The 24,324-nt window shown below is 40.0% G+C and overlaps 4 protein-coding genes, 1 long non-coding RNA gene and 1 other non-coding gene across 12 annotated transcripts in view; 1 reads left to right on the forward strand and 5 right to left on the reverse strand.

The window, feature by feature from the left end:
* Nucleotides 1-6,212, reverse strand: part of nfkbiz (nuclear factor of kappa light polypeptide gene enhancer in B-cells inhibitor, zeta) — a 43,411-nt gene extending 37,199 nt beyond the window's left edge. For 2 of the 3 annotated variants that reach the window (XM_071464861.1, XM_071464859.1), the window contains exons 1-6: nt 5,850-6,212; nt 4,962-5,105; nt 4,260-4,363; nt 3,562-3,866; nt 2,726-2,831; nt 2,481-2,627 (exon numbers count right to left, since the gene is read on the reverse strand). In XM_071464861.1, coding sequence (XP_071320962.1) covers nt 2,481-2,627; nt 2,726-2,831; nt 3,562-3,866; nt 4,260-4,363; nt 4,962-5,058 — 759 coding nt within the window. In that variant the 5' untranslated portion in view covers nt 5,059-5,105; nt 5,850-6,212. Of the gene's footprint in view, nt 1-2,480; nt 2,628-2,725; nt 2,832-3,561; nt 3,867-4,259; nt 4,364-4,961; nt 5,320-5,849 lie in introns of those variants that run through there. The other variant, XM_071464860.1, reaches the window with a different exon arrangement.
* Nucleotides 90-826, reverse strand: LOC139609866 (uncharacterized). The gene is made up of 2 exons (XR_011685384.1): nt 233-826; nt 90-147 (listed from the first exon to the last, which is right to left on the reverse strand). It is a non-coding gene; the product is annotated as an uncharacterized lncRNA (long non-coding RNA).
* A 143-nt stretch (nt 6,213-6,355) lies between the features above and the next one.
* LOC139609861 (glycerol kinase) lies at nt 6,356-16,828 on the reverse strand. 4 transcript variants are annotated; one of them, XR_011685381.1, is made up of 22 exons: nt 16,601-16,823; nt 15,323-15,396; nt 15,104-15,210; nt 14,909-14,986; nt 14,631-14,710; nt 14,306-14,443; nt 14,089-14,198; nt 13,836-13,902; nt 13,525-13,542; nt 11,997-12,032; nt 11,833-11,900; nt 11,682-11,724; nt 11,507-11,587; nt 11,292-11,370; nt 11,010-11,106; nt 10,809-10,893; nt 10,576-10,696; nt 9,540-9,683; nt 9,335-9,421; nt 8,645-8,731; nt 6,593-8,142; nt 6,356-6,539 (listed from the first exon to the last, which is right to left on the reverse strand). XR_011685381.1 is itself a non-coding variant. In XM_071464857.1 (21 exons), the coding sequence occupies exons 1-21, from the start codon at nt 16,691-16,693 to the stop codon at nt 8,132-8,134; spliced, it is 1,704 nt and encodes a 567-aa protein (XP_071320958.1). In that variant the 5' UTR covers nt 16,694-16,823; the 3' UTR covers nt 6,356-8,131. The 4 variants fall into 4 exon arrangements, 2 of the variants coding, with proteins under 2 accessions (XP_071320958.1, XP_071320959.1); XR_011685382.1 differs by having other exon boundaries at nt 6,356-8,142; nt 9,335-9,440; nt 16,601-16,828; XM_071464857.1 differs by having other exon boundaries at nt 6,356-8,142.
* A 312-nt stretch (nt 16,829-17,140) lies between these two features.
* Nucleotides 17,141-17,212, reverse strand: trnae-uuc (transfer RNA glutamic acid (anticodon UUC)). The gene has a single exon. It is a non-coding gene; the product is annotated as a tRNA-Glu (tRNA).
* A 383-nt stretch (nt 17,213-17,595) lies between these two features.
* Nucleotides 17,596-21,015, forward strand: wbp4 (WW domain binding protein 4). The gene is made up of 10 exons (XM_071464771.1): nt 17,596-17,747; nt 17,928-18,000; nt 18,090-18,152; nt 18,644-18,770; nt 18,865-19,074; nt 19,199-19,269; nt 19,355-19,430; nt 19,530-19,741; nt 19,867-20,087; nt 20,233-21,015. Coding segments are annotated over exons 1-10 (1,257 nt in total). The 5' UTR covers nt 17,596-17,745; the 3' UTR covers nt 20,435-21,015.
* Nucleotides 21,016-21,460: 445 nt separating this feature from the next.
* mtrf1 (mitochondrial translational release factor 1) lies at nt 21,461-24,298 on the reverse strand. 2 transcript variants are annotated; one of them, XM_071464770.1, is made up of 10 exons: nt 23,770-24,298; nt 23,501-23,598; nt 23,335-23,416; nt 23,116-23,223; nt 22,732-22,904; nt 22,513-22,630; nt 22,260-22,396; nt 22,082-22,180; nt 21,794-21,900; nt 21,461-21,724 (listed from the first exon to the last, which is right to left on the reverse strand). In XM_071464770.1, exons 1-10 carry the CDS (start codon nt 24,164-24,166, stop codon nt 21,688-21,690), a joined length of 1,356 nt encoding a protein of 451 aa, XP_071320871.1. In that variant the 5' UTR covers nt 24,167-24,298; the 3' UTR covers nt 21,461-21,687. The 2 variants fall into 2 exon arrangements, with proteins under 2 accessions (XP_071320871.1, XP_071320870.1); XM_071464769.1 differs by having other exon boundaries at nt 21,461-21,900.
* Between the last annotated feature and the right edge of the window lie 26 nt (nt 24,299-24,324).

Below are 24,324 nucleotides of genomic sequence, written 5' to 3' on the forward strand. Positions count from 1 at the left end.
ACATATATAGCAAAGTTATGCAGCCCGTCCACTGCAATTGGACTCCCTACTGCCCAATTGGGTTTTTGTCATTTGGACACGAGCTGGCATCGAACCGGGGACTACGGGGTTGGGGGGGGGAGGGGACACGGCCCCCTCTCCCACTCCCTGCTGCGCAACTGCGTTTTTGTCATTTGGACACGAGCTGGCATCGAACCGGGGACTACAGGGGGAGGGGACACGGCCCCCTCACCCACTGCCCAATTGCGTTTTTGTCATTTGGACACGAGCTGGCATCGAACCGGGGACTACGGGGTTGGGGGGGGAGGGGACACGGCCCCCTCTCCCACTCCCTACTGCGCAATTGGGTTTTTGTCATTTGGACACGAGCTGGCATCGAACCGGGGACTACGGGGTTGTCGCCCATGCAACCACATTGTGGGGAGGAACTTAACCATTATACCACAAGTTCCTCCCTGAATGGAGAAGTTTTCGGTTTGTATTTGAAGCTACTCTCTGGGTGTGGGGACTTTAAAAGTGTTAAGTTTAAGAGTCACATCTTTGTGTGGGATTTGAACCCAGGCTCTCCAACAACAGGGTAGAGGTTTGAACCACTGAGCTATCAAGCAAGGCATATTTGCCAAGACTTTGTTAAAACTTTTGACTCTTTCCTTTGAGCGCTGTCCCATGAAGTTTAAAAACTGCATCCCTCTGTGGGATTCGATCCAACAACCTTCAACAACAGGGTGGAGATCTACCCCTCTGAGCTATCAAGCTAGCCCTAGTTGCCAAGAGTTTGTTAGACCATTTGACTCTTTCCTTTGAGTGCTGTCCCATGAAGTTTAAAAGTTGCATCTCAGTATTGGAGAAAACCAGCCGACAGGTTACTTCCAACGTTCTGAAATAGCCCTCAAACACCCTGAGCTATGGAACTAGGTAAAATGAACAATTAAAAAGTCTTTTTTTCTTTTTAAATGTTTCCAGTTTTGGACATCAAAAGTAGATGGGTTACCCAAGACTTGAACCAACAAGCTCCACCTATCCAGCATAACACTCTACCACTCTGAGCCACTGAGGTGAACACATCAATCCAACCTTTTGAAAGGTTTCAAGTCTGTCCTTGGGTGTTAGATGTCAAAAGTAATACAAATAAGCAAGACTTAAACTCATTACCTTTGATTTTCTGGAATAGCCCACTGACACCATAAGCCACTGGTGTTGGTATGCTGCAAGAGTCTCTGCTCTACTTAAAAACTAATGGAGAATCAAACCCACAACCTCAAAACTCCAGAGCATAGCACTAACTCTGTGAGCCACCACATCAGTTCCTTGAAGTACACTTCTTTGAGCAATCCGAAGACTACCCTCTGGGTTGTGGCCTTCAAAAAGGATTGAGTCAGATGGGGTTTGAACCCTTGCCTTCCAATTACCCTGTGAGGCACTTAACCCCTTGAGCCACCAGGGCTGGCGTTTTTGCAAAAAAATTTGGGTATTTGATTGAACCAACAGCCTCAAGCTCTCAGGCGGTGTTATCTGACCATTTTCTGTTAACATTTGAGTTTTCAGTCATGGACTACACAGCATCTGGTGAAAAAATCCATTACAGCAGGTGTCTGTCTGTCAATACCGTTCGCAAATTCAAAGAAAGGATCTCATCAGTACTTAGCCCACTGCCATGTATCAATGCAGTAGGGAACAGCTCTCTTAACTTCATATCCACACAGGTTGATGAGCTTGTTGACAGTACTGCAGCCTCACTGCGTGCAACTCTAGATACTGTGGCCCCTCTGATGAAGAAGGTAGTGAGTCAGAAAAGGCTAGCTCCATGGTACAACTCAGAAACACGAGCTTTAAAGCAAAATTCAAGGAAACTACAAAGAAGGTGGCGTTCTACTGCCCTAACAACCTGAGCTATTTGGTCAGACCTGTGATTGCTGTTTCTTAAAGACTTGCACTCAGTGTTTGCATTGAGTATTGAATTTCAAAAGTCACAGAATTTAACTAACTTAAATTCACAGAATTTAACTTCTTTGTCATCCAAACCAGTCTTCTCACAGCCTGAGCTACTGGTCCTGACATTTGAATGCTATTTCTCAGAGACTTTGAGTGTTTGCACTGAGTATTGAACTTCAAAATTCACTTCAGTCTGATCTATTTGATCAAACAGTGGACTTGTGTTTCCTAGAGCTTTTGGACTTCAAAATTCACAGAGCCTCTTAAGAATCAAACCCACATCTTCAGAACTATCAGCCTGTCTTCCAACAGTCTGAGCTATTTGATTAGATGGTTAGCTCTTTGTTCTTAGAGCCTTTCATCTTACTGGTGATGAATTTATAATCAAAAACAACGGCCTTGTGGGCCGATGATGAGGAAGGGATAAGCACTACTCTTACTACACTTTGGCTGACGCTGGGACTGGGATTGAGCCTTTGACTATGAAGATGTTCAAACCATGACTTTTAAATTTGAATTGTGTTGATGCATAAACACTGAATTCTTACCTGAAGACTGAGAACGTGGCCTTTCTCAACGCACACGTGCAAAGGAGATCGGCCCCAGAAGTCACAAGTGTTGATTTGTGCTCCGTGTGCCAGCAGGTCGTGCACAATTAAGTATTGATTGGTGGCAGCTGCTATATGAAGCGCTGTCTGTGTAAAAAGAGCATGAAAATCAGCATAAATGATATGTTGTATGTGAGTACTATTCGAGTGAGGTGAACATATTCAACCTTGTTAAGCATATGTACCTGTCCGTTGTGCTCTTTCTTGTCCAGAGAGCCACAACTAGCCATTTTTGCAGCAAGCACATAAGCCAGGGCCCGTTTACCTTGTGCCACTGCTATGTGCAGAAACCTGGCAGTTGAAAAAGGAAACGGCCAATTACATGATATCCACATGCAAATTATGTCTATGTGCCAGTCTTAATCACATGGACCATTTATTCAGTACTTTTAGATAACTTTCAACCCTTGTGGTTTCAACTAAGCGAGCTTCAACCATTTATCTATCTCTTTTGGCAAACAATTTGCTCATTCAATTTAGCTATTTCAAACATTACTCTCAATTGTTTATCAATTGTTTATTTATCACCATTTCAACCATCACTTCCATTACAATCTATCACTCTTAGCCAACTGTCTCAACTTCTCTGCTGGCTTGCTTACCTTTTATGCATGCCTAATCCCCTCTGACAAAGAGGTTATATTTTCAAGGCCCTGTGGAGATAGGTCTGGCTATGGTGGACTGTTTTCCGCTGCGTCTGTATTACTGAGCTGATTGCCCTTGAACTCAGTGGCGGGAAGAAGCATGGGCCAGGGGAAAACCAGCTAAAATTTGGTGTAGATCCTGATCTGATTCACTATGAATTTGATTTATTTTCCTAGGAAGTCTGTTGTATGTTTGACATATGCCTTGGCAGAGGTCTGCGCTCTCTGAGTGCTCTTATAGTTTGACAAGAACCTCACTGGTTTTCATGAATTTATTACAAAATCAGCATCATGCCAATTTCTAATCATATAACAAGTACATGTACTGTGTTTGGGAATCACTGGTCTAAATGACAACTCTGTTCATCCATACATACGTGTCACCATCTGCATCTTGCATGTTCAGCAGCTCAGGGGAAACTCCGCCAACTCTCTGTGCCTCCTGCTGTATTTGCCACTGGAATAAAGACATTTTGACTTCTGCAGTCAGAGCCACTTGTCCCTGCAGAGCTGGATGTTGCACTTGTTCTGGGGTTATGTGGCCATTTTCAGTTGAAGCAGGGGGGAAATGAGGGGGGGTAAATGGGTTCACTGGTGCTTGAGGGCCCAATAAGTGAGGGCTCACATCACTGGCAAAAGGTTCAAGTTTTGCAGATTTAAATTCATGCTCCATGCTCCATTTCTGAAAGACAATTTTCCAAACTGTTACTATAGTTCAAATTGTACATAATTTTATGTAAGCATGTGAATGAACTTTGGTTATCTTTTGTAACAGACACACCCACATTTGGTGCTGCCTTTAAATGATTTGCATACTAATCTTGAGAAGCTCTACTTTGCTGCCTCGACTTCTTCCTCATACTCAAAGTTCATGTATTTTCATAAACAAAACAGGTGTACACATTTATTTAAAAAAAACTCAAATGAAACCTGACTCCCACATATATTGTTTTTTTTACAAACACATGGATAAAAGAGACGATTGCAACATTTCTAGGAAATCCAAAACCTACCACAAAGCTTGTGTAACTTATCTTAAACTTGTCTTGTCATGTTCATGTCCATGTCAAAATACCTGTTCATAAATCTGGCGTTTCATCTTCAGCAGTTCTTTCACTGTGTTCTTCTTCTGCAGAGCTTGGACGTATCCTGGTGGCCTGGGATCAGTGATGAGAAAGCCTGGGGGAAAAAACAGCAATAATGTAATGTAAAATAATTAAAAACTCCTGCTTTCCCTCTGAAATGTAGTGGAGTAGAAATACAAAGCAGTCGTGGAATAAATCTAGGTACATTTTCTCAAGTATTTTACTTACGTACAGTTTTGAGGTACGTTCTTTACATGTTGGGGAAATATTGTACTTTTTACCACAATACATTTATCCAACAGCTTTAGTTTGATTGATTGATTGGTTGTTTGATTGACTGATTACCGTGCAAGCACTTTCACTTCCATAGAGCTAAAACATGCAGTCCCTGGGATTATAAGGGCCAATGCTTTAAGATGACTTCTACTGTAAAAATGTGAAATATGAATGTTTAACTACTTTATGACTCATTTTGCAATCAAAGCCCAAGGTTGGTTAGGTAGCTCTCTATGTGTCAACAGTCTGACTAATTCAGCACACAAATAAGTCGGTGGACTTCCTTGTCCCCCTCTGTCTTGAAACAAGTAGAGTCACGTGCTCAGGAGCAAGAACATTAGAGAGAGTAGGTGTGTAGAGAGAATTCAATAGTTTTGAAAATGGTGCATATCTGTTTACCACAATTAAACACTGACCTTTATAATCCTGGCTGAAGTTGGTGGCCGTTGACAGGATCTGGTTTCCTCTGGTCTCACTCAGTCTTGGATCCAACATGCTGAAGGTGTTATGCATTAACACAGCGCACCACTTGTAGCGGCGGTTTCTCTTCTCTCACACACCTGGAATGTAGACATGCTGTCAACACAGTGCAGTTCAGTGCGTGTATCACAAAGCAGGTTCACCTGCCTGCACCTTTCTGCTTTTCACCACAAGCTGAAAGCTGAAATGAGGAACAACTGCCACCTGGCACAACTTCCTGGTTGACACGTTACTAAGAAAGTTTGATGTCAGTTTCAAAGTAAAGGTATTAAAGTTCATACCGGAGGGTAAATCCAGTTTACTTTAGTTTCCTCACTTTTTCCTTATAGATAAAGTTCACATTAAATTTCAGGCTGTTTCATGAAATACAAAATTACATAAGGGTAATAGGATCTTTTTTAGGAAAATAAGTGTAAAGTAAATCATTACCTGCAAAGAGTTTGTGAATAATAAAAATAATACAAAATTATCTGTAAAAAGTCTGTGCAACCCGTCAGTTCGACGTCCAAAGTAGCTGCTGATGTTCAGTTGATATGCAAATGACCACAATGCTCTGCATACATAAGCAAAACTTCTGAACAATAAAGCCTTTATAAGCGAATAAGTAACCTTACTGTATTGCAAACTTAACCTATGATTACTGAGAATAGCAGGGAAAAAAGTCAGTTATATGTAATTAGTTAAATAGTTATGCGTACAGCAGAGTATATGCTAAAGAAAATACCATACTGTCTTAGTTTTTGTAATATTTTTGACACTAAGTTTGTGGGAAAAAAAGTAGAAAATCCAAATTTTTTTATTTGTTACATCTGTTAAAGACTTACTGGTCAACCCTGGCAGCACCACTGGAACATCTGCTGGATGGAGCCTCTGTCTCAGAGCTGAAGCCTACACGAACTTAAACAGCAAGTACAGAATAACTTGCATTGCAGTTGGCACAAACCACTCCCTTGGGTCCCCCCCCCCCCCCCGAGGAAAGGCAGGTTGTGCTTTGCTTTAGTCTAAATACAGCCTGTGTTTGTTTGTCATGACTGCAGAGGAAATAAGGTCTTATTTTTAAAAAGCCACTGATCAGACTAATAGATTTGTAGGAACTTTGTAGAAAGTTCGTTTTATGGTTACAAATTAAAGTTCACGGTCAACTTAGCTAACTAGCTAATGATTAGCTACATAGAATGTAAAGAAAGATAAAGAAAAAGTTTGTTGTCAACCACTTTTATACCAGCCAGCTTTATATGTGATCATGTGGGTAGAAATTATATTATTGGCCTTTTTTCAGTCTCCAAATCAGTTACCAAAATGCAACAGGAAAATTCATAATCAAGTGAGCTCATTTTTGATGACATTTATTCTCCCAGAAAACATGTTTCCATACATAAGAATTGACGCCATACACACACAGTTTCATCAGTCAAACCCATCACATTTCCAACTAAATAATGCCTGCTGAACAGAGTTCCTCTTTGCTCCTTAGCTACAAACTTTTTAAAGGTCTGGACATCTGGAACATCAAACTTGGGCTTAAATGTCTCTTTAATGTTTTAAGAAGCTCAACAGGATCGTACACTACTTTGATGTTTGCAGCCATTTTAAATCTACTTCTCTATTTTCATATTTTTTTAAATTTAAACAGTTCAATTAAACCCTTTTTACTCGAGATTAAATTCAAGTCATGAATAAATATCTATTAGTAAATTGTGTTCATATCCCAAAACAGACTTTAAACCTTTGCACTGAGCAATTTCATACCTTCCATGGACTCTACAGTTTAATAAATAACAGCACAACTATCCAGAGCAAACATTAAACAATTTCTGAGACATGTTATTCCTCCATCACTGGCTTTCTTTCTGTTTCTGATCCACACAGTAGACAAACATGTAGAACACAGTAGACAAATGCTTGGCAACAGAATAAATACTGACACTCATTTACACACCTCTACTTCTTCATGGTTAATTCTTTAAACCTTGAACTAATTTAAATATTTAAGTTCCAATGGTATCGTGAAGCTCTCGTTGCATTAAGTAATTTACTCGGAAAAACACTGAACTCTCAACATTTTAGTGCAATAAAACTGCTTAATTGAGTTGTCTGTAAGGATGCATATTTTTGCATAATGTGACAGATAAATTTAATAAATAATTAATTAATCAAAGTGAATCTTAAACATGTTTTTTAACAAAACCTAACAATCAGGTCTAGCAAACAAAAGTGAAGCAGGCAGAAAGATTCACAAGAGGAGCTTCTGTCAAATTCAGTGAAATATACCTATTTATATATGCCTGTTTGCAACTTAAATGCCTTCACATATTGTGTTAACACTGAAAGCCAACATTGTCTGCCAGTTCCTCATTATTGCCTTTCATCGCATGTTTGCTCATAACACAATACATATCCAGACCTTTTACAAATGTTCAAGTATGTAAAAGAACATCACTTTCAGCGAAAAGCAACCTTGTCAGTTCATTAACTCCCATTCCTTCCTCCCCTTGTTTTCAAACTTTATGTCTTAATCCCAACTGTTAGAAAATATATATATATATATACACATATACATGTATAGACTCTTGTTAGTACACAGCTCCCACGAGACAAAGCAAAAAATATAAAGTGCTCGAGGGTCTGGAGCAACAAAACATCACAACATGACCGTTGGAAGATCATTCAAGGGTAACAGTAACGTGACTAATTACAACAAGTAAGAAAAATTAGACAGTAAGCTTCATTAAACACCACTGTGGAAAGATAACAACAATGTGAACTACCATCAGCAGAGTTCCTACATAAATAAGCTCAGAATTCATGCACCTTTGGAAAAAAGGAATACTGCATGCACACTCCTGCTAAAATTCATGTCTAATGTAGTGTGCTCTCATCTGCTTTAAGGAAAAATAATCTGATTAAAAAACAGTGAGAATAATGACAAAAAGTCCCATTAGTCAGTTCAAATTTGTCCTGGGTTTCCAGTCAGTGGTTAGATTCATCATCAACGTCCTTCTTCTGGAATGCCTTTTGGAAAATCAGTGCAAAAGAGAGTGCAGGTGGTCCAGCATGAAGAGCGGTTGTTTCCATCTTTGCTTTAATGCCTCAAGGGGTCTGAAGCCTAGGTGTGGCCTAATGTTGACAGAAAAATAACAAAGACAGACAAGTTCAGTAAGAAAGGTCGACATTATAATTCACTTTCACTGGCATTAATCAACTATGGTTTGTTTCTACACCCAGCATCAAGCTAGCTCAGTTGCGTGGCAACTGCTTGTTTTTACGATGGCTGAACATACAGCAGCTGATGTTATCATTTAGTGTGCCAATTTCCTGGTAGACAACTGTAAGATCTAAATTCATTTTACATAAAGCTGCCATTCAGACTTATGTAAGCCCATCGCAGAAGTTTTTTTTTCCATAAACAAGAAAACATTTTGTTAAATTTTGAAAAATGTAAACCACACAATTCAAAGAAATTAAGTTGAATTAACTTTTCTTTGTTGAATTTACTTTCCCACTGAAACGGTAATAACTACATGCACTTAAAAGTAAAATTACAGGAAGCAGAACCAGTTTTACTATTTAATTTCTAAAGAATATTACACTTCATACGCAGACTGAAGGAGACACTGACCTGAGATGTATTTTGCACCAATTAACATCAACATGCTGCCCATGATGTAGAAGCCCAGGGGAACGCTGCTGAAGATACTAGTTTCACCTTTTGGCCATCCAAACAAAGGGCCGATAAGCGCACCAGGAGAGACAGAAAAAAAAATCATTCTCCAGCTTGATTTTGTTTTCATTTGAAATAATAGTTTATCTCAGAATCCCTAAGCATGTGCATCAATATTCAGTGAAAGAATATTCACAGAATATTTAATTCAGTTTTGACTGTCAGGACAAATTTAGTCATATAAATCAACAAATTACAAACAGCAGGAAGATTAAAAATGTCCTATAATTACAGATTAAGCCTCAAACACATGATGGTACGACTTGCAGCCTTATGGATTTAGAGCCACAGCAAAGGGACAGTGACACAAAGTGGGATTAATGAGTAACACTGGAAGATAACCACTTGATTTGACTACATGAGAGTACTGATTTTGTTCCCCATCTCTTACATTAAAAATGCTACAGGAAGGGATTTTTTTTAATGCTCAGTATGAACCAGAAGAACAATTACAGCCACCAATAATCCAGTATTGTTTTAAAATAGACTTGTTAAGCCACACTGGAAGTGACAACTCAAGTTTTTGGTTCAAGGCTTTGTCTGTTTTGGGCCTGAACTTGGCTCAAGTGTGAGTGTAGTCCTGCCTACCGTTTCCATTACAAACAGGCTCTGTCGTCTCCCAGTTCATGGATTTCTGGACCGCCTTCTTCCATCGTGCGTACCGAAACTCGCTCTCTGAACACATACACAGAAACTGTTCACCTTTACTGTTTTGAGCAGCAGCTGCTGAGGACACACAGGAACATCATCGTCCCATCAGGCGTGTGTAGAGAGCAGCAGTGGCTCACTGTACCTTCAGGGTTGATCTGAGGCTCAAACTTCTCTGATGTGACTTCACTCAGGTCCTCTGGGCTCAGACTCCACACGCTCACCCCCTCTGCTGCTCCGGCTGCCATGGCTGCACCGAGCGCTGTGGTCTCAGGCATGGACGGCTTCACTGAAAACAATTTTTAATCAGACATAAGGACAGAATCTGCAGAATTTGCATTTTAGGCACAGTCTGGAAATATTTAGGGGCAGTTAGATTATGTACTGGACTAAAGATTGGCACATAACCAATAATTTTTAAACTGTGTGGTTAGTCTACACAATGCCAGGCAGTAATATCCTTTACACGACTACAACAGTGTGACACAACAGGACTGCTGCGCCGTTGAAATGCTCAATTCACTCTCCACTGTCTTTGGATTGTGGGTGGTATGTAAAAACACATTCGGAGTTGTTTTTCACCCTAAACGATGACATCATGTGATGCCTTCACATCAGATAAATGTGTGCATAGTTTTGCACTGGACATCAGAGTGACCTGCTGGCTGAGGAACCAGTTTGATCACTGCCAGCGTTTGTTTATTATGCAACCACGTGGCTGTCACAAGTTTCCATTTGGCATGACACTTGATTGGTATGTGCCAATCCTCTTAACTGCGTCCACATTTCCCTCACTTGCGTCTTTCCCTTGCATCTTAGCAGAGAGGAATCAAGGAAATGTGTTTTAAGAGAAATGATAACGCCCTGTCTCTTCAGTGTCATTTTCTGTATTTAAACTCTGTACAGATGAGCTGAGCCATAGTGGATACCAATGAGCTATGCCTACTGGCATAAAGTAATGTAAGTGATGTAATAATTATTTGCATTCATTCCCTTTGTGACTTCACAAACAGAAATGAGAATAAAAAAACATCCTCACATGGAAAACTGAATGATTTGTGGGATTGCAGAGCGAGGAACGATCAAATAAGGGAAATGTCATGTATGTACCCACTGATCCCTTTTGACTCGCACGTGACTAAATACCTAATCACATGATAAGGAATGAATGGAAATCTTACCAACAGGGATACAGAGAATGTCAGCCTGCAGCTGCATCAGCAGCCTGTTGGACGTCATTCCTCCATCCACCTGGAGCTGAGTTAGCGGGATGCCGCTGTCCTGGTTCATGGCATCCAGTATCTGCATCCAAACAAACATCCCCAGTTATTACACACATAGCTGCATCTATTCACACACATAAGAAATAGATAGAAATAAACATGTCTTGTGTCTTGATGGGGAATTTTCACACCTCTCGTGTCTGGAAACAGACAGCTTCCAGTGCAGCAAAGGCAAGGTGACTCTTATTAGTAAACTGAGTTAACCCACATATGATCCTGTGACACAGAGAAAGATTTAGACTGAGTGAATCAGAGACTAAGATCTATTTCAGCAGGCTGTGTGAATAGTTTTAGGCAGGTTTACTACACTACAGAGAAGCTCTTGGTCTTACCCTCTCGCACTAGGCTCCCAGTAAGGTGCATAAAGACCCGAAAATGCAGGAACAAAGTAGCAACCGTAGGATGTACCAACTGAAGCAGCCAGCTTCTCTGCACAGAGAAAGAAACATAACCGGAAGATGCATGTTCTTTTAATGACTTGTACTTCTTTGTTGTAGGGTGCACAATAGCTGGGAACACATGTACACAACTTTGTTTATCATCTAAGAGTTCAGAGGACACCACAGTCCTGTAGAAGTTGACCATTACAATGAACAAAGACGAGCAGGACGTACCGAGCTCTTCAGATGATCCAATGATCCCCAGGTTGTCCTGCAGCCAACGAACCACAGCTCCAGCGATGGCCACAGAGCCCTGGCAAGAAGTAGCAGGAAAAAAAAGAAAGAAAATAGCGCAGCTGTATCGACATAATCACAGATGGAGAACCTTTCTTTCTTCTTTACATATTATAAGTAATATTCACATCAAAATTGTATTTAAGATGCTGTACCTCCAGTGCATAACAGGCAGGTTTATCCCGACCAAGTTTGTACGCCACAGTGGTCAGAAGGCCGTGGTCAGACATGACAGGCTGCAAAACGACAGGAAAATGTCACTGCATTCAATGTGCACAAGGATGTCACAATTTATATGAGTGCTTAAGATACAAATGTTAAGTGATGTACCTTGGCTCCAGTGTTTCGCAGGAGAAAGCAGCCAGTTCCATACCTGAAACACAGGAAAAATATAACTTTATGTTGAATTTCTAAGAAAGGAGATATACATTTCCCATAACATGACCTCTGTCTAATCTACAAAAAACACAAGGCTTCTTACGTGTTTTTAGCTTGCCCGTCCTGAAAACACATCTGTCCAACCAGTGCGGCTGACTGATCCCCAAGACACTGATTTAAAAAAACATATATACATTTATCACAAAGTCTAAGTGTTGCACACTGAGACAATGTTAGTGGAGTAAAAAAAAAAAAAGATAAACTTACCCCTGAAATAGGAATACCTGACAGAGCACCAGATTTCTGTCAAAAGAAAAGATTTATTGTTGTATAAGTGAACTGTATGTTTTTTCCTGGTTAAGTCCATTAAATGAGCATTTTAAAGATTTTTTTTCCAGCAATTTGTTCTATTTCTGGTTGTACCACCACTTCACAATTATAAAGAAAAATGTTCATCGACGGGGCATGAACTGTTGTGATTGTTTTCAGTCAGATGTAGAAAATAAAATAACTAATTATCATAAACTTGAAATTATACACCTGGGTATAATTCAAGGGGGCATATTTGTTGGTCAAATAACAAATCAACTGTGATAACTTTCACAAAAAATACAAATACATTCAGACACAAGTGGAGAGACACATTAATTTTTAGTCACTATGAGCAACAACCTTGCCCAGACAACACTGAAAACAAAAGGGAATTCCTCATTATTTGACTACACGAAGCCAAATAACAAAACTGTACCGATTTGAATTCTACCACTGCATTTTTACATACGGTAAACTGCAACAATGGAAACACAGTGAAGTAAAACAAGGGCAAGTGTGAACCTGTGTAAATGAAAATGTCTTCACTCCTACTTGAGGATGTTGTTTAAGTGATATGTTTAAAGACAGAGGATAAAAGTCAGTTAAATACAAGAGTGAAGAGATTTAGGAGACATGATGGGACGCTGCAGTGGGAGATAGTATTTCAGGAAAACTGTGGGCGTCAGTGACAACCAGCTGAGCAGCATGCCACAACAGAAGCAATGAGGGACAGGGACCATCCAGCACATTTCCAATACAGCATATATGTATGCCCTCATATTAGTGTGAGTTAGCGTGTCTGCAAGTCACTTCAAAGTCACTTCAACTAAAGAGTTCATTTTGGACACTTTGTAAGATTTATAAGAGGACAGAATTTAATTAGAGTTTCAGTCTCGTTTGCTGCAGTTGATAAAGATGGGAGCCTGATTACACAAGAAGAAAGCTGTGGAAACTGCTTTCAGTCAATTATACAATGTTAAACTTCCCCAACTATCCACATCTAATTGGTGTCAATATGTATTGTGGTAATTAGCTCAAATGTTTAATAGCTTGTGCTGACAGTGCATTACAACACCATATGTACCACGTTAGTTAAGAGTTAGTTACAACTAAGCAGCAGTGAATGTTGTGCTTCTGGTTTACAGCTTGGTTACTGCATGAAACGCTAAGCATCTTAATGTTTCTAAATGCCCATTAAATCTGTTAAATGTTCATTTCACTAATGGGATACAATTTTTTTTTTTTTTTTTTTAAATGACAGCTGGTTGAAAATAGTCCAAGCTCTGACTTGTTTATACGACTTTCCAACAAGTAGTAACAAGGCAAAATCCATTCATTAATTAATTGTAACACCTCAGCAAGTGAAACATCCATATGAATCTTGGAAATGCACTATGTGATGGTGTATTTGCTCTGGCCACGGAGAAGCAGGGTGGGTTACTTTGCATGATGAGGTAAAATAGTGATGGCGAGTCTTACTTACCCGGCTAGAACATATTTTCTACCAGTGAGAAAAGAGAGACAATGGCACACAAAAAATGCCTAAAAGGATTTCACAGTCAACCTTCATGCACTTAAAACAGTCTGGAAGCATACTAAGAAAAAAAAAAAACACAAACAAAAATCTCTATTATCTTATCAGTGCCCTGTTGCATGAGACAATCCACTCTTTGAACACAGCACTAGAGTCACACTAGACACAGCAGTGAAATCATTAGAGTAAAAAGTTAATATAAACACTTTTTAGTGTGAAAGTGTAGGTAGACTAGACTTGGCACAGACTGACTGACTTACCATGAGACCATATATTTCTGAAGAACTCCTCACTCTGGGCAAGATCTCCATGGGAATACCAAAATATCTGATGGGAATTAAAAGAAATGAATAATTAAGCCAATTCTGTATTCTATATGAAAACAAAAACCTTTGAATGTATAAATTACTGTAGCATGAATTTCAAAGTAAAAGCACAATTTATTTCAGTGATATTTTTCAAATAACAGGCAGCATGGTGGAATGAAAGACCAATGAAAGACAGCTGTCATACTTGCAAAGTTCTGGGTCCCAGTCCATTGTGTGAATGTTAAACAGCATGGTTCTGCTGGCGTTGGTCACATCTGTGCAGTGGACTCCGCCCGACTTGCCCCCTGTCAAACACTGTTGAACAGCCATAAAAAAATGAAAAAAAATAAATAAAAAAATAAAAAACAAAATCCCAGTGACACCTACACAACTGTTGAGGCAGGGAGTCTGTACTCTCTTACCCAAATGAGCCAGGAGTCAATGGTGCCGAACATGGCGCGGTGAGACACGACGGCCTCATGGACCTCGTCCACGTTGTCCATCAGCCAGCGAAGTTTCACTGCGCTGAAGTAAGTGCTAATGGGGAGCCCTGTCTTATGCTGCAGGATGACAATGATTGAAACAACTCTGCTAGTGCTGCTACTAGCAATGTTATCAGAAGTCTGCATTTCATTTTAAATTGCAATGTGCTGAAATCAATATGAGACAGGAATTTAAAAAATGACTAAGAGGAGAAAAGAGAAAAGAGACTGCTTAGAGAATTAGCAGAACAGATGAGGATCTCACCTTCAAGTGGTTCTTATTCCTTCCTGGTGTTTTGTTAATTAGACGTTCAACAGTTGATTGAGTCCGCAGATCCAGCCAAACTGAACAAAAACACTGTGGTTATTTCACAGCAACCAAAATCAGTCAAATTCAACAGCCCTGCGTGAGTTTGCTGCCAGTTTTTACTGCGACACAACACAAGTTCCATCTAAGGCTTTTATTATCAAAGAATGTCAGATCTGTGCCAGGATAAATGAAAACGATGTACAAATAATGACAGAAACAAAACAAAACTTTACCGATTGCATTGTAGAGGGGCTCTCCTGTCTCTTTGTCCCAAACAAGTGTGGTCTCTCTTTGGTTGGTCACTCCGATAGCTAGACAAACACAAGCAACAGACTTTAGCTCATAAACACCTCTTTGAAATAGATGGAAATAATGTCTGAGCACTGCTTAAAGACAGCAGGGGTAACATAAGCCCCATGTTTGCATACCTTTAATGTTTGAGATGTCTATGTTGAGCTGGGTGAGTTTTTCACATGTCCGCTCCATGCACTCGTACACTGACTGCAGAATTTCTTTGGGGTCCTCCTCTACCCATCTGAAAATCAGGACAAATACAACGAATAAGATCTCCACATTTCTAAATTGCATGAGATATTTTAGGAATTGTGTTTTCTTTTTAACTGGATCACTATAGTCTTTTCACTTACCCTTCTTTGGGGAAGCTCTGTTTGATTTCCACCTGATGATGACTAAGGAGCTCTGCTGTTTTTGAATTAAACACCTTTCAAAGAGAGAAAACATCCCAAGAGAACGAAGGTCACGTTAGGCAATGACATATTACTTTATGCTTCATTCATCCACGGAAAACTGAACATGCAGTTCATCATGTATGTTGGAAGGGATTTCACATTCTCCTTTTGTTATTTACATTTTCTCAGCAGTTGTGGGATTCGAATTGACATCCGTTGACTCAAAAACCTGACTTTCAAGACTCCAGGCTACTGCCCTTCAGGTACAAACAGACCAGTTGTTTGCTGATTTTCTATATTATGTTATTACCTTTTCTGATGTAATTTCAGACACACCTTCATTAATAACTGGAAACTAACAATATTGCAACTGGAGGACAGAAAGAGCAGCTCAGGCAACAACCCAACACATTCAATAGAATTATACTAATACAAAGTGAGTTTGCAAGCTTTTTGCACACAGCAGCACTGTTGTAATTACTTATAGCCCATGTTTAGTCACATTCAGTCCTAAAACAAAACTGAAATTAATACATTTCTTTCTATAAAAAAAAAATAAAAAATCACCATCGAGCAAAAATTCACTTCAGCAATCTGTGACCAGATGTTTTGTTTCTGTCAGTTTGAGGTGATTCATGCATTATGCGCACAACTATCAGCCACACCCAGAAAATAAAAAGAACAAACCTGTTCTTTAAACTCGGGGAGTTTGAAAGCAAAATCAATCATTTGTTAGAAAAGAAACATTGCATGAAGACTACTGTGAAAGTGATGCTTATTTTGATTACCAACTAGTTAATCATGTCAATTATTTGATTAATTATTGGGTTGATGAGATGTCATAAAACTGTTTTGTCCAACTAACTATACAAAACTCAAAGATATTTAGTTTATTTATTGTAATGGAAGACCAGCAAATATTCACATTTGAGAAACAAATACAGGTACAAACTGATCAGAGAATCCTTATGTCTCCTGTGTTATTATACTGCAGTATGGCTAAATTTAAATGACCTTCTCCATTAACACGTTAAACCATATCTCTCAATGTAAGAAAGCTACAATCAGAGTCCTCCTGTGAAACACTTAATCGCAGAATGATTTGGAGCTATTAATATAAAGCTCTTCTGCATGAGTACAGTCACACAGAAGCTGCAAAATACAGCCAAGGACATGGTTATGGGCCGGATATTAAATGAAACACGGCTAGCTGCCACCGAGAGGAGTTCCTCTTACCAGAAACCGAGTGGAGCTTGTTCCCTGGTCGATGGCAGCGACCAGCGGCCCCAGCATTATCCGGTGTGAGGACGCGGCCATGGTGCCGTTCATGGGCAGCCCCGGAGCTTCGGCACCGCGCAGGCGAGGAAACCGACAACCACCGCCGGCGAAATCGGCTCAACCAAAGTCGGGCGTTCTGTCGCGGCCTTCCTACGTAACGTTCGTCCCGGCCATCAGTGATGACGCAGCCAACTGCGTCCTAGAAACAGTGGTGTGAGAATCTTTATTCACAATTTGTGTTTTAGACGTCACAGTTTTCTCACAATCTTTTTCACATGCAGTCAGACGTTGAATTTAGTCAGACGTTTAGCAGTTTTCCACCTTGTATCCACTCTTTCATATTCATTTAATCATATTTTTACCTCATACAAACAAAAACATGCATGTGGAATTTTATATCCGTTCTCCATGAATATTATTATATTTTAAAAGGTATTTGTGGGAGTTAACCGGCTCTCAATGTGATATTTACTGTGTTTTATTTAATAAAAATAGATGTTCCCATACCGGGAGTCGAACCCGGGCCGCCTGGGTGAAAACCAGGAATCCTAACCGCTAGACCATATGGGACGTTACTTGATTTAAAAGTCATATGTTTATATAGCTATTTCTGAAACATATTGTTTGTTTCTCACACAATTTTAGTGTTCTTGGCGTAAATAAATTTAGACGTCATTACATGTAAAACATTTAAAAAAATCATCTTTTGTTTGCTTTTTTTGTTTTTGATCCTGAACGATTACAAACATTTCTAATTTTTTTTTTTTTTTTTTGCCCACTAGGGGGCCATAAAATATCGAAACAAACCTTAGCAATGAAGCTACCATTTGCGATCAAGGTGTCCCACGACCTCAGAAAAATTTTTATTTATTAACAAATTTAGGCATCTTTTTGTGTGCGTTTTTTAATCAATATTTCTTATTGCGTTTTTTTCACCGTGACATTTTCTTTTAGCTTGTGGGCTCGTTTGCTCGGCGATCGACGATGGCGTCATCAGTAACGGACGGTGTTGTCATTCTTGAAATGTGGGAAGCGGTTGTCTGTGTTTATTTGGTTCGTTTTAAATTCTCTGTCGCACTTTAACCCACCAAGACCTAACTAAAATGTAAGTAAAGTGATACACTGGGGTATTTCATTATACCTCCATTATTCATTCACAGAGCCAGTGAATTATTTAGCCCTGGGCAGGATTGCAGACAGTTAAACACGTTAGCTGTCCATGCTAAAGGTAATCTAACTCATTGGTGTCTGCTAGCTAATAACAGTTTTTTTTGTGCATTTCCAGGGCCGACTACTGGAAATCACAACCGAGGAAATTCTGTCAGTACTGCAAGTGCTGGATTGCGGACAATAAGCCTGTGAGTGGGTCGAAATGTGCCGTGCATGTTGCTCAGGACTCCACACATGTAATGATTATCTCTTTCCTCATGTATGTTTTGCTTTGCAGAGCGTTGAGTTCCACGAAAGAGGGAAGAATCACAAAGAAAATGTGGCTGCTAAAATTACAGAGGTATTTAAATTTAATGTATTTACTTTTTTACTTGTGTGTTTAAAAGGGGACTAAATACTTCACATTTCAAGAGTGAAATGCTGCTATTTTTTTACTTTTGTGCATAATATGATCTCCAACAATAAATGGAGCTAAACTTAACTGTTTTATTTCTACTTATCTGCTCTTTATATTTGCCCTCACTTTGCCAAATAAATAACATGCCTACATTTAATTAACTACCTTCCTGTCAGTTGACTAACTGGCTAATCGTTGCATCCCTCATTAATGTTTATGTAAACCACAAATGAAAATGTTTTGTATTCATCGGTGGGGTTGTCAATGACACACAGGCATGAATACTAACAGCCAAGAAAAACTTGCCTGTTTTGGCACTGCTCTTAGGACTGGCAGGGGAGATAAGGTCCAGGCATAACACTCTGGCTTGAAAGCTCTCTTCTGATTGGCTATAAGCAGCTGTCACTCATGTCCTCCTATCTTTCTTTCTGCAGATTAAAAAGAAGAGCATTGAAAAGGCGAAGCAAGAGGAACGTATGTCTAAAGAGTTTGCAGCGATGGAGGAGGCTGCGATGAAAGCATATCAGGAAGATTTGAAGAGGATGGAGAAGGAGGCAGCAGGTAATTAATTTTACATCTTATTGAAATGAAGTGTGATATGTGGGCTAGGAGGAACTTTTGCTCTTTGATTGCATTTATATTGTTTTTGTGTTAGGATCAGGTTCCCCAGCCCAAACAACAACAACAACAACAACAACAACAACAATCATACAGCCAAAACCTCAGGCAAAATCCCAGCCCAGAAAACAGCAAAAGAAAGAAGAGAAAGCAAGGAAGAAGTTCCCACAGCAAACAGAAACACAGGTTTGGGTTGAAGGACAAACAGATGATGGACACACATACTATTACAACACCATAACTGGAGGTAAGTAAACATGAAAATACAACTCTTCACGTGAAACTGTCAATTATATGAGCACATTTCCTCATTAGTTTTATATTTTCCAGTGTGGTTGTGTTATAATGTTGTCTATGCATTTTAACTGCAGAATCTCAATGGGAAAAACCAGAGGGTTTCCAGGGAGAAAGTTCAGCCTCTGCACAACCTGGACAGACTGAGGTTAATAATAAAATGTTTTTGCATTGTATCGTTATTGTTATAGTTATAGTATGAATTTATATCTTTACATTGTGTTTCTCTTTAGAGCTCTTTAAGCTGTCCTTGGATGGAAGCCGTCAGTCCTGATGGTTATACATATTACTATAACACAGAGAGTGGAGGTGGAATATGTTTTTATGCATTTACACATTCTTCCACTTTGAGATTCTTCGTTGATATTGTGTCAGATAATCACATGCTATGTCTCTCTCACCTCACAGAGTCCAGCTGGGAGAAACCAGCAGACTTTCCTTTGAATGAGGAATCTGGATCTGGGTCCAGCAAAGAAGAAGAGAGTCAGGAGGAGCCCTCAACCCCTCAGCCTGAGCCACTTTCAGGAGAAGAGAGCTCTAATGGGGCCCAGGCATCTCAGGAGGCTGAGGTCCCTGAACAAGCCAGTCAGCAGCCCAAAGTCCTAAAGATCAGCTTCAGGGTGAGAGCAGTCCTGGTACTGCATGAGTACTAGTAAAAATAATTTAAACTTCTGCAGGTTCAGATTCTATGAAAAAAAAAAAAAAAAATCGAGACCTCACAGTTTTCCATGTTTTTTGTTTTCAGAAAAGGAAAGCAGAGGCTGAGCCCTCAGAAAAGGAGGGAGAAGATGCCGGTGATGATACTCCTAAAGAGGATGCGGGAGAGATGAAAGAAGAGGAAGAGGTCCAAAGCACAACAGCTGAACCTGAGGAGAAGAAAGAGGTAGAGGCAACACAAGCCAAAAGGCCCAGAGCTGCCAATCCATATGGGACCTGGGAGCAGATCCAGCAAGAGGAGGATCCATAGTAAGAGAAGAGTTTGAACCTGTTAATGTGCTGTTTGAATGGTTGATTAGGATACTTGTGCACAAGGGATTGATCCATTAATTAATCTCAGTAGCTACTTAAAAAGCTCTAAGTTGTTGTTTTTTTTTTGTTATTTCCTCCCCAGCGCCAATGTGGACTTACAGTTGCCCCAGGTGGAGGGAAGCACAGCCAGCGCTCCAGCTGACATGCCACCAGAGCCCAAACCCAAGTTCAAGGAGCGCATCATCACCTCCCTTGGAGACGAAGGCGGACCTGCTTCATTCAAGAAAAACAAAACACAGAACGGCAAATCCAGGAGCCTCCGACAGAGAGACAATGATGACTGACCCAAACACATCAAGACGTCAGGCCAGAATGCGGCAGAGTGAGACTTTTACACAAATACAACTCTTTCTAGGAACGTGCTGACATTTAAGATGCAGAATTTTGGTCTTTGAAGTGTGCACGAATATCTATTTTTTGTATTAACATTTTTTAGGACAGATTGGCCTGAAAATCTTTTTTTTCTAATCTTTAAAATGTCTACCATCAGACACAATCCATGCTCTTTTCTCTGGACTGAGATCTGTCATAATGAAGGCGTGCAACACTTTTATAGTCTCCAGGTTGGTATTATTCCATATACACAATATTGTATTGGCATCCCAGCGTGATAATTTTAGTGAAAACATGTCTTCTTGTAGCCTGGTAATCACAGATGTATCCATACAGAGCAATTCAAAAACTTTTTTTGTATTTTCAATATCTCTATATTTTTTTTTTTACCAGTGCAAGTTATGAAATGCTAGAAAGGAATCTTTGTGGAAACACCATTGCAGTACTTGTCAGTTAAAGTGAAAGAATGTCGTACATTATAAGATGGGAAAATGTGATTTCAATAAATGATGACTGGATACTGAGAAAATAACTTTCGGAATTATTTTGAAAATTCAACTGATTGGAGGTGAAGCTTTGCAGCCACAACTGAATAAAGAATCATCATGATTAATTTTCATTAATTATGAAAAAATTGTCTAGCCACGGTGAAGAAAACATTCATTTAGAATAAGAGATGACCAGAGAAAAACTACTGGAGGTTGCTGGCACACATACGCAGGGTGTGACATGCTTTTGGTGAGTGTGTATAAAGCTGATAGGTGGTTTTACCACACCCTCATTGGCAAAGAACCATGAAGAATACTTACCAACAATAAACAGTACCGATGTCTGTTTATATTCAGTTTTCCTGAATGTAAACTACTATTTTTACTGGTAAAAGTTGTAATAATCGTAAAATATTAATAATTTATAGATAAATATTACTCATCTGTAAAGCTGTAGCCTTATTTAGTGAATGACCATGACACACAATACATAATTTAATATTTTATTACAAAAATAAAAATCTTTTAAATATGAGGGATGATTACAGTTCCTCTTATGTTGCATCCTCTGCAATGTGACTATTGCACAAGCATAAATTGCAATATGAATATATATTTCTGCCCTAGTCACAGTACTGTAAGATGTATTGGAGAAAATCATCCACTAAACCACACACTGCATGTTCAGTCCACCTGACAGGAAGTAGTGTTGGGTGTCAGTCTGCAGATTGTCCGGACTCTGGTTGGCTCAGACTGCTGCTGCTGCTACTACTGCTGCTGCTGCTGCTGCTGCTGCTGCTGCTGCTGCTGCTGCTGCTGCTGCTGCTGCTGCTGCTGCTCTCCACCATCTCCAGAAGAGCCTCCCTCTCTGCGTGTTCAAGTACGTCAGAGACCAGGTCATCGAGAGCCGCCCCTCCTCTCATGAACTCCTACACATGGACATATGACATTGAGTTTAACTAATGAGTGTGTTCAGAAATTAAAAAATATTTGTTTACAACAGTTGCTTGTTTTACAAGTTCGCTGGAGGAAAATTAGAAGAATGTCAAACAAACTTTATAGGTTAACAGTTTCTTATGATTTATGCAGAATTTGGACATAACATCTAACCTTTATGTCTCTAGTAACATATCCAGTCCTGTGGTCTGTGACACGATCCTGGCTGAAGTTGTAGGTGCGAATCCTCTCTGACTGAGAGCGTGTACCCACCTGTAGTTAGGCACATGAGAATTACTATATATAATTTTACATTAATTTTATTGATCTCACGTGAGAGGCGTTTACTCACCTGCTGCTTTCTTGCACTATGCCTCTGTTCAGTAGCTTTACCCATCATGCTCTGGTGGAGCCGGGCCTTCAGCACACGCATGGCGGTGTCTCTGTTTTGCAGCTGAGAGCGAGTCTGTTGACATTCAGCTGTTATGCCTGTTGGGAGGCATAACAGCAACCAGTGCTGATGTTTACATGAAATGAAAACAGAGCTGTCTGTAAATGTTCCAAAACTCTACGAGCGGCTTGAGAACTCTTCTGGCATGTTTTACCGGTGGGGAGATGAACGATGCGCACTGCACTGTCTGTTGTGTTGACACTCTGGCCCCCAGCCCCTCGAGATCTGAATGTGTCAATGCGAAGATCCTTTGGATCAATGTGGACATCAAACTAGTAACACGGAACGCAAAGAACATACATGGAAACAAATATTTTTTACCATACCAATTAACACAGACTAATGAGGAAGCAGGTGGTAAAGAGACGTGTACCTCCACTGGCTGAGGCAGGATAATGACAGTCATGGTTCCTGTGTGGATACGCTGCATCCTGGAGGACAGGCCCACCTCAGGGATCCTCTGCACCCGGTGTGTTCCTCCTTCATGCTTCAGATGTCTGTACACATTGTCTCCAGCTATTCTTACTGCTGCATGGTGCAAACCACCTGTGACACATTGTCAACAAAAAAAACTTTTTCTGTCACTGACTTGTCCTAGCAACAAATCACAGGCTTCTGTTTTAATAGTTATTGCAGTGCAGTGCAGCAGCTGACAGTGTTATTAGCTAAAACTGTGTTTGACGAGTCAAAATATTTGCTGCTCATTAAAACTCAAGAGAATGAATGATAGAGAAGTATATGCAAAAACACGACTCACCGTACTCAGCAGGTGTGTAGTTATAAACCTCAAAGTCCCAGTTCTTGTAACATGCAAAACCCTGGTACATGTCAAACATTTCTTTGTTGAATTGCTGACAGATGTCACCTAAAACCACATACACAGATAATAGAAGTATAAGAAAACATTATTTGCAAGCTGGTAAATTTAAATAGTAACAAACAGAACAGGAAATTAACTGTAAACTGGCACTCATACCTCCTGTTGTTCGTCCTGATACAACCTCCAGCAGGACATTACTGCAGTCAAGAGGGTCAGTTGGCACAAGTGCTTGAATCAACTGGAGAGAGAGAGAAAGTCCACTCATTAACACTGAATGATCTACTCATTTCAGTATATATTTATTAAGATTTTGTGTTCTCACATCTTTTCTCAAGGCCAGAATTTTGCTGGAGATTTGCGCCTCCTCCTCTTTCAACAGCTGGGTCAGTTGTTCATCTTCATCTTTGGTGCCAGCTGAACCTGCAGCCAAAGAGAAAAGAGAACAAATATTGAAGAAAAATCAGCTGTAAATGCACATGAATGTTCTAAGGAAATTATTTGTACAAGAACAACTAATTTCCTATGTCATGATCAAATTATTACTTTTGTCCTGCATACATTTATTACTGACAGAAATACAAAAACACTCACTGTGCAGCAGTGAAGACACTTCCTCACGGTCTATCAGGGCTTGTTCAATGCAGCCAAATAGATTAGCCAGAGGCAGCAGCTCTGTGTGTTTCTTTGTGAGCACTTTTCTGTCTGACTCGTCGAGGTGAGCATGCTGTAACTTCCCGCTGAGGTCTCTGTGCTCCTCCATGAGCTGCTGAAGGTACCTCTGAACAGACTCATGCTGATACAAGTCCCCAAGATCGCTGTGACTGAGGCGTTTTGGTGCTACTGCACCCCAGCGAGCCACCTCTGAAATGTTAGCATGCTTCAGACTGATGTGTCCTGTCAGTGTCCTCCATCCTCCTCTTCTTCTTCTACTGCTGTAAACCACACGGCTACACAGTGAGCACAGTCGAAACCATCGGTGGACGAGCATGTCACTACATTTAACAATATAACAAAAAAAACAATAAAACAATACTTATAAAAACAATATTTAGACGTGTTGTTGAGGTGTTTTCATTGCACCTGTAGCTAGCAGTACGACAACCCGGATGTAGTTTGGGAAACGAGGTCGAGATGACGCGAGAAATG

The sequence above is a fragment of the Trachinotus anak genome, unplaced genomic scaffold (genome assembly GCF_046630095.1).
Source record: "Trachinotus anak isolate AG129_WGS33_773 ecotype Australia unplaced genomic scaffold, CSIRO_AGI_Tana_v1 ptg000026l, whole genome shotgun sequence".
Taxonomy (NCBI): domain Eukaryota; kingdom Metazoa; phylum Chordata; class Actinopteri; order Carangiformes; family Carangidae; genus Trachinotus; species Trachinotus anak.

Excerpts from the sequence above, each read along its gene's own strand:
- LOC139609861 (XM_071464857.1), bottom strand. The coding sequence starts at position 16,693 with ATGAACGGCACCATGGCCGCGTCCTCACACCGGATAATGCTGGGGCCG. Across the intron at positions 14,444-14,630 it reads GGAATAAGAACCACTTGAAG|CATAAGACAGGGCTCCCCAT; the intron begins GTGAGATCCTCA and ends GTCATCCTGCAG. Across the intron at positions 11,725-11,832 it reads GACGGGCAAGCTAAAAACAC|GTATGGAACTGGCTGCTTTC; the intron begins GTAAGAAGCCTT and ends CCTGTGTTTCAG.
- wbp4 (XM_071464771.1), top strand. Across the intron at positions 19,075-19,198 it reads TTACAACACCATAACTGGAG|AATCTCAATGGGAAAAACCA; the intron begins GTAAGTAAACAT and ends TTTTAACTGCAG. Across the intron at positions 20,088-20,232 it reads CAGCAAGAGGAGGATCCATA|CGCCAATGTGGACTTACAGT; the intron begins GTAAGAGAAGAG and ends TTTCCTCCCCAG.
- mtrf1 (XM_071464769.1), bottom strand. The coding sequence starts at position 24,166 with ATGCTCGTCCACCGATGGTTTCGACTGTGCTCACTGTGTAGCCGTGTG. Across the intron at positions 23,599-23,769 it reads AGTGTCTTCACTGCTGCACA|GTTCAGCTGGCACCAAAGAT; the intron begins GTGAGTGTTTTT and ends CTTTGGCTGCAG. Across the intron at positions 23,224-23,334 it reads ATCAGGACGAACAACAGGAG|GTGACATCTGTCAGCAATTC; the intron begins GTATGAGTGCCA and ends ATGTGGTTTTAG.